Consider the following 12,841-nt stretch of genomic DNA (forward strand, 5'->3'; position numbering starts at 1 on the left):
ATGCCATGTAGAGGATCACGCTAAAGATCCACTGGCGAACTCGATGGCTCCAGTTATCATTAAGCCCACCATCGCGTTCGAAGAAGGCGCAACGTTCGTCTTCAGCTCCTAGGTCTGCGTCGCGAACGGCGCCGGAAACTTCCACCGCCACATCGCGTCAGCCCCGAAGGAGAAGCAGTACGACATCGATCTCCATCGCCAAGCTTTGGAGGATTTTGTTGAAAAATTCAACGAAATTTTTGACCTCTTCCGAGGTTCTAGGGGCAAGTCCGAGTACAACTCGACCTCTCCCATCAGTCGGACTGGTTCCCACGAGTTGGCGCTCGAGCTATCGTGTGAATCGGTCTACAACACAAGTTGGGTCCCGTTCGAACTTCGCAACGCGGGCACTGTCTACCGAGCTTCCTTGTACAGATCCAAATCCGACTCGGATTCGATCGAGGACTTCGACTACTACTCGGATCCGGATAAGGAGATTTCGTTATCAGATCCGCAGCAGGGCTTGGTAATTACATCTACTCCGCAAGGCAGATTCATCTACTCCGGACAAGGAGGCTTCACGGCGTGTTTGGAAAAAAAAAAGATGAATCTTTGTAATAGTCTGTCCTGCCTTCTTTATCTCCGCTTCGGTGTGGAAGAGGTTCTCTGATCTGACAACTTGTCCAAAGTAGTTCGTCCTACTCCTACCCCGTTTCTGCATCCGAATATCGTCCATATGCATCTTATGACGTAGAAGCTGCGCATCTGGAAATGCACATAGCCGTAGTCAAGACTCCAGAATAGCTATGTATTGCAACACGAGATTCCTCCAGGATCTGCAAACCTCCGCTCCCCTCTTTTCCCCAACGGAATAGCTACTGTAACTGTAAACCGTCGTCACACCCTGCGTCAGTAAAGGATAGCGGATCAGAACTCAGAAGTTGCCAAGTAGGAATGAGATGGACTGCGCCCCCTCTAGAATGTAGCTAGAAATCCATACCCTGACGCGGATGGTTTTTGGCATTGCGATAACCACAGGTCCATGTGCTTGGCGATCTGCTCCCTTACTGCATTGACTGCTGCGGGAGATGAGCAGTTTGAGGAGTCCCCTGATCAGTGCATGACAAGTGAGGATTCTCATCTGAATTGGTGATACATCAAGAGGTTAATTAATCATAAAATTTTCGTATAAACTACCCTGCCAACACTAGATTACTATAGCGCGGTAGGAGTAGGCAAAGAAAGTAGGTTATTGGATTTTCCTGGCCATCAAGGTCACTACTCCTATATTGTACTGCAAGCGTAGCAAACTTTATGGGACGCTAATTATTTCAATCTACCTTCAATCCTGAAAGGGCTTTGAGGACAACCCCTCAAATCAGTGCCATGTCCGCAATTGCTGCATTTCATTAGGTACGACGGCACTGCACGTGTTGTGGGACATCTATTAGTACAAAAAGTCCATTATCTAAAAGAAACTACAGAGAGTGAAATAAATAGTCCAGATTTTTATGGCTAATGGACACAACAAGGAACATCATATAGAATTTTGGGGGACTCACTGCCTTTTGACGATTTCTGCTTGGAGGCATGACGCCATGGATCTTGGGAGCCGTTTGTAAGCACAATTTTAGAAGCTGCACAGTGTTGAAAAATTGAAAGAGCACAAATGCGGTCACACCAGAAACATTCAACAGAATCAAAACTAGTATCTAGAGAGACATACCAGCGATTCTTGTGCCTCCGTAATACAAGTTTGTCATGAACACATCAGGATAAACGCCTTCCCCAAAAACATTTCTGCATAGGTCCAAATGGTACCTGAAGGTACAGAAAGTGAAAGAAGCATGAATGTTATACATGAACATGCTTGGTTGTCAACATACAAGGAAAATATGGACTTATGCAGTACTAGTGCATTAGCAGATGACTAATACGGAAAAGTACAGAGCAATCTGTATGCTCATGCTACTCCAATCCAGTATATGTGACCCAGACATGAAATGTTGAAGTCATTGTAAACATGATTCTGAGTAATCAGAACATGTTCATAGAGAGGTACCCAAAACTTTGTTAGATAAATCAAAACACGTAGAAGAAGAAAAGTAGCAATTATTACCTCGTATCGATCCTTGCAGAACGAACGCTATCCGTTTTGGGTGCGATTTGAAAAAAGGCAACCTCACTGCAAACTTGGAACCACCAGAGCCTAGAACCTAAAAGAAATTGTAATGTGAACAAGTACTTGCAGGCTTGCAGCTATGTAGATTCGAACAACAAATAGGAGATGTCAGAATATTTCACTCTGAGCTCTCAGATGTGTCCACACTTTCTAACTTTTGTGAAAGAAAAAAAGTAAATATATTTCATGATGAATCCAATTATACTTATTTGGTATCATAAATATTGGTACTTCTTTTTATACTTGGTCAAGTTTAAGATAGTTTGATTTTGGACAAATATAAAAGAGCACTCTTTTTGGGACAGAGAGAGTAGATCATCATTACTGGAATCATTGGGAGTTGTGTCCTTCAAATATTCCTGATCATATGAAGATGGTGGTATCTCCATTTCTTTGATGTAATAATCTTTCACAAACTGAGCATATGCTTCCTGCAAAACAAGTACGAGGAAGATCAAAAAAGAAGCTTCAAAAAGTGACGAAACAATAGACAAAAGTCATGCATTTGGTCATCCATCGATGAGTTGCCTGAAGAATTTTTACTTAAATGGTAAAAAAATGTTTTTCCCCTCTTCATAGATTGAAGTACTTTACTTTTCATATTGTCCTATTCACTTATTTTTCTAGTGGTGCTCTTGGGGGCATTGAACTAGCAATGAAAGTTAAAATAGAAAATATGTAGAGTTATTTCTTGATCTCTCCTCCTGTCTTCCAGCAGGATTGTGCAAAAAATCTAAGTTATGATTACAGAAGGAGAGGTACATGTACCACCAAGTTTTTCCTGCTCTTCTTTGCATTTATTAGTGGAGAGCACACGGAGTCTGGATCCCCATACTGGAACTGCAGAATAGCATTATTTCTCACATACCACAAAAGATATTTTAATAGCAGCAATATAAAAGAAATATACATTACACGTACCGTCGTCGCTGCCGCATCTGCCAAGAAGAAGAGGAAGTCACCATCATTTTTCAACTGCATACAGGGTACAAATATAGCATCAGGAAGTTGAAGTACGTTAAATTGGCATCAACTTGTTAAGCAGAGTCAGTTTACCGCCTGTGCTGAAAACAGAGCCTTCACCGAGCGGCTGTCCGTCCGGAGCTGTTCATCAACAAGTTTCGTTATTTCCTGAAGGACAGCTTTGCACTCAGGCCCAGCCGACTCTCCAACCTACATAAAGATGATCATATATTCATACGGAAACCTGAAACTAGGTAAAAGTGCATAGACCAGATAGAATTAGTATGTGCCGACTCCATCTATGCCCGTACTACCAGGTACTAACCTGCTTGTCAAAGGCAGTGTAATTGTACACCGCCCGTACCACCCCTGAGCTCGCAAGGCTCCCACATGTCAGGTGGGGGAACTTGAGCCTGAACCAGGCGCTGAGAGCGCCGGAGTAGGAGACCCCGATGACGAACCAAGGATTATCAAATCCCGTGCGGTTGTACCTAGCATTCAAGGATTCCTACGGGAGAACAGGGAGAATGACACATGGTTCAGGACAAGGAACAGTACTTACTGAATGTCCGAAGTACAGTATTCAGCAAACACAGTGTCAACGCAACCTGGTAGTACTGGCGGAAGACGGCGAGGTCGAACAGGGCCTGCTTCGACGACAGGAACCTCAGGTTCTCGGTAGTGAGCCGCTTGAACGGGGAGCTCTTGCCGTAGTACCGGTGCTCCGGCGTCACCACCGCCGCGCCGAACTTCTTGGCGAGCACCTGAGCAGACAAACATACGAACCCAAGCGCAATCGTTCAGCACGTGCTGTGTCTGTGTGTGTGGCAGTGGCAGTGCGAGAGTGCGCGAGCGCGATGCGACTCACGGCCAGGTAGTCGTTGGGGATGCCGCCGCAGGCGGACTCGCCGCAGATGCGGAGGAAAATCGGGCCGCCGGGGGCGCGGTGGTAGTCCAGGAACTCGAAGTACCGCTGCTTGAACCGCCGGTGGTCCTGCGAGCCGCGGCCGGCATGAGCGACGGCGGGGATCGTTCCCGGGAATGTTTCGTAACCCCACGGCTGGGAGCTGGAGAACGGAGAGGGAGTTGACTCACAGTGGGCGAGAAGTGGTCGAGGCGCTGGTTCATCCACCGCTCGTCCTTGGTCAGGTACCTGCTGCCGCTGCCGCCGCCGGCCTCGGCGGCGCGCGCGAGGAGGAAGGCTAGGAGGAGGGAGACGAGGCGAGCGCGAGACCCCATCATCGCCTCCCGATTCTCCGGCTGAAACTGAAAATTCCCTTCCGTTCAGGTGGTGGTTACGGCCACGGGGGACAGCGCGGCCTGACGATGGCGCAGGTGGCACGCTGGCTCGAACTGCGCGAGCGAGCAGAATGGCCTAATCGGCGGCACCGGATAGTCGTAAAAAAACCATTGATTCTGTCTAGTGGAGTTTTCTTCTTTTTTTTTTCTCACGAGAAGTGTCAGCTTTCGGCGTCCATGCCGACTGCCGAGGCACCGTACCTGCTCTTGTTCATCACTACCGGATCTTTGTTCGTGCCTTCCGGCGTCACAACGAACACTTGTTCCTTCATGAAACTCTGATGTCACGGATAACTTAGCAAGGAATCACATCCTCTAACAGAATGATCGTGGCACTTGCATAATAAGATTAAGAGGTCACTCCATCACCTTGGCTTACAGGTTTCCAGATTTCATCAGAAAGCTACGTCCAAGAAGGGTATGCGCCAGATGCATATAGTATACTGTATTAACGAACTTGTCAGTGTGCAGTTCGTTCACATTTACTTATAAGCCAGCTTATAAGCCGGCTGAAAAGCTGAAACGACTAATTTGTTGTGAGAGAAAAACACTGTTCAGTGACTGATAAGCTGAAGCAAACAGAGCCTACATGTATCCTGGTAACGTCTGTACAGATCAACGCATCCGAGCCCAAAAGGTGGGCATCTCTCACGTCTGAACTCTGCAGGCATATCCCAAGATGCCGAGAGCCACCTGTTTTATTTATTTGCCACCAGCTGATCATTCATCAGTCTATTGTTTACGCAAACGGTATACTGCAGTCTGCAGTACAGCAAAAGCCCAACCATATCATATTTGCCTTGGCCTTGCAACCCTATGCCTATAGCTCGCACAGATTTATCAAATAGTAGCGAGGTTCCATCTGCTTCCCAGCAATGGCCCCTTGTCATGTCCTGAAAATGCAGATAGAGCAACAATGTTTTAGGCCAAAACTGAAGGATTGAATTGGAGGTGCCGCAGCTAGCCACCACGGTCCTTTTGATATAGCAAAGGCCCAGAGGAAATGTTAGAGCCATTAGATAGAAACTATCAAGGACAATTCAGAACCACAATAGTTCAGTGGCAGAACACCCACATAGACCAAACTAACCTCGCTCTTGACATTCCGATAACCACAGATCAATCTGATCGACAATCTGTTTTCTTACTTTGTTCAGAGCTTCTGGAGATGAACACTTGGATGAATCACCTGGTGGGCATAGAATACAAAAGGCTCAAATTTAGGGGTCACATGCATATTATAAACAAGCTATGGAACTGAAACTAAGTTAATCCTTGGATGACGCAAATGAAAGCAGAAATTGTAATAAACAAAAACCCTACTATGCTCAAGCATAGTTTCAATAAAAGTTGGATGATGAGTCTACCTTCAATATTTGAAGGAGCTTGAGGGCATCCAGAGAGATCACTGCAATGTCCGCAGTTCTTGCACTCAATTAAGTATGATGGCACTGCAGGCACAGCAAAACTTTCATAAGCATACTAGTAGCATCAGAATATACTGGATAAGAATAGTGTATATATATGAAACAGGAAAATGGTGACAAAATGACATATAGAACTAAAAATACTCACATTCTTCTGATGATTTCTGCTTAGAAGCATGGCGCCATGGGTCTTGAGAGCCATTTGCAAAAACAATTTTAGAACCTGCAGGCATGTGGTTTATTAATTTCAAATACGTGAACCTTTGAACAGCAGATACACTACTGTGGAAGTCAAACCATATATCTGAATAATTGTGCCCAGACCATTGCACACAATTGGATATTCACAATATCAATTTAGAGATTGTTAGTTATTACTATCGGAAAGTTTCTAGTGTGGCAAAAATAGGGGCTATTAGCACTGGAGATAATGGAGTGTGAGGCTACTCAGCTCTTTAGTTGTTCCTTTATGAATGTCCACTGATCCTGACCTCACAATACTGATGTGTTAATGACACAATGATAGTACTATCTCGTAAAAATAAATAGGTGGTGTAAACCTCAAAAGAAAAAGTCATGGTAAATCCCCATTATTCACCTTTTCGAAAGCGAGAGATAGCTCAAATTACAAGATCAAGCAAAGCAAAATGACACAGGCTAATAACTCAAGAACTGAACCAATAACTTATAGGCCATACCTGCAATTCTTGTGCCTCCATAGTATAAGTTTGTCATGAAGACATCAGGGTAGACTCCTTTCCCAAAAACATTTCTGCACAAGTCCAAATGGTACCTAGAAACAAGGCAACGGAAAGGGCGCAAATGAATACAAAGTCTAGAAATGCAATCACATTAAAAAGAAGACACAAGATCCTAGTTGCTAGACTGACAAATTTTCAAAAAAAAAAACAGAGAACTTTCAACTGATGTGATGGTGCAGCTTAACAGTAGATAAGCAAAAGGACACTTGGTAGAGACAAAAGGTGTGACTGAGCAAAGTATATCTACTAACCTTGTGTCAATCTTTTGGGAGCGGACACTATCATTTTTTGGTGCCACCTGGAAAAATGCAACCTCACTGCAAACTTGGTACCACCACAGTCTAGAGGCTAAAGAAAACCAATAGTCAAACGCATGGTCAATTCAAATTAAATAATGTTCAGATAACATTAACAATAGCCACGCACACAGTTCCATTCAAAACTCTTAAAGCATGATAGTATTTGGTAACAGTAAATATCGGCGTTATCATTACAGGATTCAGCAGCAGCAGGAGTTGTGTTCTTCAAATACTGTTGATCATACGATGCCACTGATGCCTTAAATTTTCCAATGTAATAATCTTTCACGTAACTAGCGAATGTTTCCTGCATGATAACAGTTATTAGATTACGAGAAAGTTTGCTAGCACGACTGAAATAAGAATCAAGGCCTACAAGGAATTATCATGTGCTTGCTAACAACAAACACTTTTCGAAAAGGGAAAAATCAGCAACTTAGTCACCAGATTTTGATTCTTGAAAACTGTTACCCTTCACAACCCTGTTTTCAAATAATGGTACTACTTAGTACTTACCACCAAGTCTGTCCCGTTCTTCTTTGCTTCAACTAGCGGGGAGCACAAGACATCAGGATTACCATATTGAAACTGCAAATGACATCAGCTCTCATTACTGCAATTGCTTTCAACAAACCATAAGGTCAAAAATAGATGTACACGGAGCATACCGCAATAGCAGCAGCATCTGCCAGTAAGTAGAGGAAGTCACCATCATTTTCTAACTGCAAGTAAGCAAAACAAATGCATGAATCTTATATAACAAATCCAAGGAGCTAAGTCAACAATCACAAAATAACCTACAAGCAGTCTTGGCAGCACATCTAGAAGTTTAAGCATGTGTTCTAGATGCATATATGAAACAATTCAAACTTTAAATAAGAAAAAGGCTTAGGTAGGATAGATAAGTTGGACACATCACAAAAAGAGATGTCTTCGTAGTCTTATGAGCATGCAATTCTTCTATGGACTTCTAAACGGGTAGCTAATAACAGCAGCTTGGAAGTGTTCAGACTAACCCATTATGTGATATGATGTCTAAAGAAGAAAATAAGTGAAGGAGATATTGCTATCTATATTGAAAAATGCAGGCTCGATTCAGCACCACAACTATGTATCTTTCAAATTAGCATTGTCCTCTTCAAGCATACCAAACCATCAACATAATATGTAAGTTTATTCAGAGAGAGCATACATGAAAATTAAAAAGAAAAAAAAACTAGTAGTTGCGAACGAGACAGGATTGAAAAGTTGTCAAAGCTGAAGCAATACACATATCATAAATGGATTACCTTTGCTGCTCCAAACAACTGCTTAACTGAGTTGCGGCCAGACTGAAGCTGCCCATCAACAAGTCTTGTTACTTCTTGAAGTGCTTCCTTGCATTCAGGACCAGCAGACTCCCCAATCTACATAGATGTAAATCATATACAGAAGTAGAACTTTAGGTGCAAATCAAAGTGTTAACTTTTAATGCACAAATCACAGCCTGCTCCTTCACTAACCTGTTTGTCGAAATCAGTAAAGTTGTAAACAGCAAGAACAACTCCTGAGCTTGCAAGACTTCCACATGTCAAGTGAGGAAACTTCAATCTGAACCAAGCACTGAGTGCTCCAGCATATGACCCTCCAAAAACAAACCAAGAACTGTCTGCCCCAGAACGATTATACTTGGCATTTAAGGTTTCCTTCACATGGCAGAAATAAAAGCTCAGAACAAGTGGGTGCACACATTTGGACATTGACAGGTAATATAACCACATATACAGACCTGATAATATTGGCGGAAAACAGCAAGATCAAATAAAGCCTGCTTTGATGACAAGAACCGTAGATTTTCTGTTGTCAAACTGTTAAAAGGAGAACTCTTTCCATAGTATCGATGCTCAGGAGAAACCAGTGCAGCACCAAATTTCTTTGCCATCACCTAATTACACAATCCATCCACATGTATGTTATCTAACAGCTGGATAATAAATTACAGCTCACAGCTAAGCCTAGAGTAAATTACAAATCATGTATAGAGTATGCAAATATAGAATGTCTAGTCATTTAACTCAAAGAGGTGTGATTGTATACTCATCAAACTCACAGCTAAGTAGTCATTGCTTATCCCATTGCACGAGGCTTCTCCACAGATATTTAGGAAGATCGGCCCATTTGGAGCTCGGTAGTAGTCAAGAAATTCATAGTAACGCTGCTTGAATTGCCGATGGTCCTGCACATAAAAAAGCATATAAATCCCTGGTCCATTCCATGGATACAACAAACAACATCCGTGTTTTCTTCTGGGTAAAATACTGCTGAGATAGCAATACCAGGTTACAATCAAAGCTTCACAACATGAAACATTGTGACTCGAAACTGAATCAGCTGAGAAACAGGGAATTGCAAAATAACCACGTGCTTTGCAGCAGACAAGAGTCTCCCAGTAATTAATGCTTCATTGGATAAAAATGCGATAGGTAAAAAGGTGGACTAAAATTCAATTCGTATAGCAAGTACATCTCTACTCACAAATTTCACAGATCAGAGAACCCACATCATGCTTTGAGAAAAAGCATGAAATAGATAAGATTGTGCACCTTATCCCAACACTTATCGATTAATACATCATCACGTACAAGGAAAGGAAGATCCATTGGTTGTTCTAAACTCTAATTCTAAGGTGGCATGACGTGCACGTGAGCAGGAAAAAATGGTATAATCGAAGGCATTCAAGATGATTCACGAAATCTAGGAAGGTTTTAGCATTTCAATTTGAAAAAAAAAAAATCAAAGCTGTACACTGTGATGTGCCAGCAGAAATTCTCTGAAGGTTCCCTAATTTGGAACGTTCTCGTACTGGTACGGTGCTCTGCTACCGGCCTACAGTCCCAGATAGGAGAGACCTTCGTACGATCCCAATAGTCCCCCCAAGTCCCGTAAAACGACCTTCAACATAAATTCGGAGAGAACGCATCGATTCGCAGTGGATACCGTGGGGTTGAAGTGGTCGAGGGTTTGGTCCATCCACCGCTCGTCCCGCGTCAGGTAACGGTCCGCGCCGCCGAGGAAGCCCTGTCCCCCTCCCCCGGCGGACGGCGGCGGGAGCCAGAAACTGACGGACTCGCCGCCTCGCGCGAGCATGAGGAGGAAGGCGGCGGTGGCAGCGAAGAGGCGCGCCGCAGCGGTCGCGACGCGGGCGGAGCCGGACCCCATTGCCGGCGCTTCCGTTTCGCTGCTTGCTGTTGTGTCCGGTGGTGGGATCACTGGGATGGATGAGAATGGAAGGGGACTTGCGTTTGGAGCTTTCGATGCAAGGCAAGCAAAGCAAATGGGAAGAAGCGTTGAGCGAAGCGTACACGGTTTTTCCCCCCTTTTTGAGAGGAAAATGTACACGTGACTTGTGTGGGCTGTGGGGGTTTCGTGACCCCCGTGGGCCGCACGTCCGGAAGGCTCCTCCCCTTTTGGGGGCTTCTTAGCAGTATGCGGGGATTTGCGGGCTTGGTGCCTGGGTCTTAAGTAAGATAAATGGGCCGCTTCCGATGGCAAGTGGGCCGTTCCTGGGCTCTCGATGAGTTCCTCGGCCGCTTTTGTGTCAGTTTCTGCTTCATCCTTTTCTCTTTGGATTACGTTTGCTATCTTAAAAAAAGTTGCAGCTCCAGTGCTCTACTATTGGATGCTCACTTGCTCAGTGTATGTTCTCATAACTTGGTGGCTTGTATCTCATACGATTACGATGGGAGCAACACATTTACACTTTTTGAAGAACCGTCATTGCCCATTTAGCAGACCTTGGTCACTGGTCAGAGTTGCATTCATCCCATACAAAATCCAAACATCTCAGGTTGTACTGCACAAAAAATTCCATCAACTCACAGCACCTTCTCCCACTAACTCCAGTCTTGTTCCCTACCCGGACGCATACACGTCCATTCGTCCAAAGCACCGAAAAAAAGCACGATCTCCTGTTACTTTAGAACAGAGAAACACCAGGCATCACGCGCCGCTAAACGATCATCGCGGTCAAATTTTGAAAGGGCACCGGACCGAGGACGAGCCGACGATCGAGCCCGCCGCTGCCAAGCGCGTACGTGCGCGCAGGCCCGCGCAGCGCAACGGACAAAAACGACGCCAACGAGGCGGGGCCGCGCGGCTGCCCCTGCTGCCGCTGCCGCGCGAGGGACCAGACCAGGCCAGGGCCGGCCGGCACGGGCGGACCCAGCAGCCGACGAGCGCGGCAGCATGTGTAGTAGGTGACCGGTGTTTCGGTTGGTAGCTAGTAGCTGCTTCTACGTGCGGCACCGCAATATTCCCAGCTTCCCCGGCGACGCCCCCCTGCTCGCCAGCCATCGCCGGCCGGCGTCTCGGCGCGCGCGCGCACGCGCGCGCCGCCCCGCGCCAGAAGAGGCCGGCGGGAGCCGGTGGCCCTGGCCCGGTTCTCTCGCCCCTGTCTCGCACGGCTGGTCGCTCCAGATACGGCAGGGATTGGTTGTAGCAGGTTGTACGAGTCGCCTAACCGATCGGGCCATCGGGGGGCGCCTGGACGATGGGACGGGAGGAGTGTTAGGTGCGGCTTGGTCGCCGGTCAGAGCGCGGCAGGCCGGTCGGCAGCGACAGTGGCGAGGGGTTTGTTGTGTGCTGAACGAGCTTATCCATGGTGATCCGGCGAGGTCGTTGGTGTTTTGCGCCGGGAGATTGGAGGCTAGTCGGCCGGGAATGGTAGGCGGTGGGTGTTTAGGTGACGGATCATACGAGTCGTGCCTAACTCCATCTCTGATCCGACGGGTCAAGGGCTGACGAGTGGCGGTTCGGAAAACATGAAACCTCCCCATCTGTCGCCGATGCGTGGAGTAAGAAGCTCTCCCTGTTCCTGGAAAGAAAAACGGAATAAGCTCGATCGGCACCCGATAGATGCAGCCCGGCTGCAGCAGTACGCATGGAATCTCTACAGTTTCTGGGGCATAGCGGCCAGCGAGGTTCTTGGCCATTACCCGTGCAGCTTTGTTTTGTTCTCTACCGCCTCCAGAAAGAAGGAGCTGTACACGCCGTCGGGTCCTTTTCAGGCTGCGGCGTCAGGAGGGCTCTGAACCGGGCTACTGCTCGACGCAGGCACGCAGCGCGTGACAAAAACAAAAGCCGCCACCCCCTCACCGATGTGGCGACGTCGACTGCCGCGCGCGCAGGCTGCAGAGACAGCACAGGAACTCACGACGAATAATCCTCACATCCACCTGGGACAACCTGAACCCCGCTCCTTTCAGTTCCAGCGAAGCGAGTGGGGACGTATCGGACGAGCGCAACGGCCCAGGGGGCAGCAGTTACGTGACACAGATTGCCATGCTTGGCCCGTGCGCCGGTGCGCCAGCGCCGACGAGACCACGAGAGCGAACGCTCTCGTGGTGCTGGGCTGCTGCTCCTTCCCCGCCGCAACCCGACCACGACCCCGACGCGCCAAGGCCCCAAGCGCACCAAAACCGTCGCGTCCTGCCTCCCCCTGCGGCGCTGCGCGCCGAGACGCGGCGCTACCGGCCAGCGCCTGCCTGCCGATTCCGAGGACACCCTCACAGGTGACAGGCCACTGTCTCCTTCGCTCCCAGCCTCAGGCCGGGCGGCCGTCAGGCCTCGGCTGCCTTGCCTCCTTTTGCAGGCAGCAGGCAGCGGCGCCGCGTTCGGCGTTCGCATCAAAAGAAACCACGAGCAGGTAGGGGGCAGGGGGCCGTTTGTGCTGCGTGGCACTGCCCGTGTGTGTGCGAGTAAGCAGCAGCGTGTAGGTGTAGGCCTCGGTGTGTGCTCGTTGCTGGCTTGCTGCTGCGTAGCTAAGAGCTGGGGAGATGGTGACAAGAGCGGTTGGGGGTGTTCCTCGGTTCGTGAGGCGATTACAGAAGCTTGCTGCTTAGCTTCAGGGGCACTGTGGACTGATGTTGGAATCTTCAGATGTTCTTGTGGCTG

General features: G+C 47.2%; 2 protein-coding genes across 2 annotated transcripts; both read right to left on the reverse strand.

Annotated features, from left to right (window-relative positions):
• Positions 1 to 462: 462 nt before the first annotated feature.
• LOC117837690 (probable serine protease EDA2) lies at positions 463 to 4,694 on the reverse strand. The gene is made up of 14 exons (XM_034717420.1): positions 4,220 to 4,694; positions 3,993 to 4,118; positions 3,733 to 3,888; positions 3,450 to 3,632; positions 3,218 to 3,334; positions 3,083 to 3,136; positions 2,930 to 3,001; positions 2,487 to 2,592; positions 2,099 to 2,195; positions 1,706 to 1,800; positions 1,542 to 1,616; positions 1,320 to 1,403; positions 980 to 1,088; positions 463 to 883 (listed from the first exon to the last, which is right to left on the reverse strand). The coding sequence occupies exons 1-14, from the start codon at positions 4,364 to 4,366 to the stop codon at positions 877 to 879; spliced, it is 1,428 nt and encodes a 475-aa protein (XP_034573311.1). The 5' UTR covers positions 4,367 to 4,694; the 3' UTR covers positions 463 to 876.
• A 150-nt stretch (positions 4,695 to 4,844) lies between these two features.
• LOC117837689 (probable serine protease EDA2) lies at positions 4,845 to 10,224 on the reverse strand. Its single transcript, XM_034717419.2, has 14 exons — positions 9,887 to 10,224; positions 9,000 to 9,125; positions 8,679 to 8,834; positions 8,413 to 8,595; positions 8,200 to 8,316; positions 7,579 to 7,632; positions 7,427 to 7,498; positions 7,106 to 7,217; positions 6,863 to 6,959; positions 6,549 to 6,643; positions 5,999 to 6,073; positions 5,791 to 5,874; positions 5,514 to 5,612; positions 4,845 to 5,316 (listed from the first exon to the last, which is right to left on the reverse strand). Exons 1-14 carry the CDS (start codon positions 10,106 to 10,108, stop codon positions 5,264 to 5,266), a joined length of 1,545 nt encoding a protein of 514 aa, XP_034573310.1. The 5' UTR covers positions 10,109 to 10,224; the 3' UTR covers positions 4,845 to 5,263.
• Positions 10,225 to 12,841: the final 2,617 nt, after the last annotated feature.

The sequence above is a fragment of the Setaria viridis genome, chromosome 9, assembly GCF_005286985.2.
Source record: "Setaria viridis chromosome 9, Setaria_viridis_v4.0, whole genome shotgun sequence".
Taxonomy (NCBI): Eukaryota; Viridiplantae; Streptophyta; class Magnoliopsida; order Poales; family Poaceae; genus Setaria; species Setaria viridis.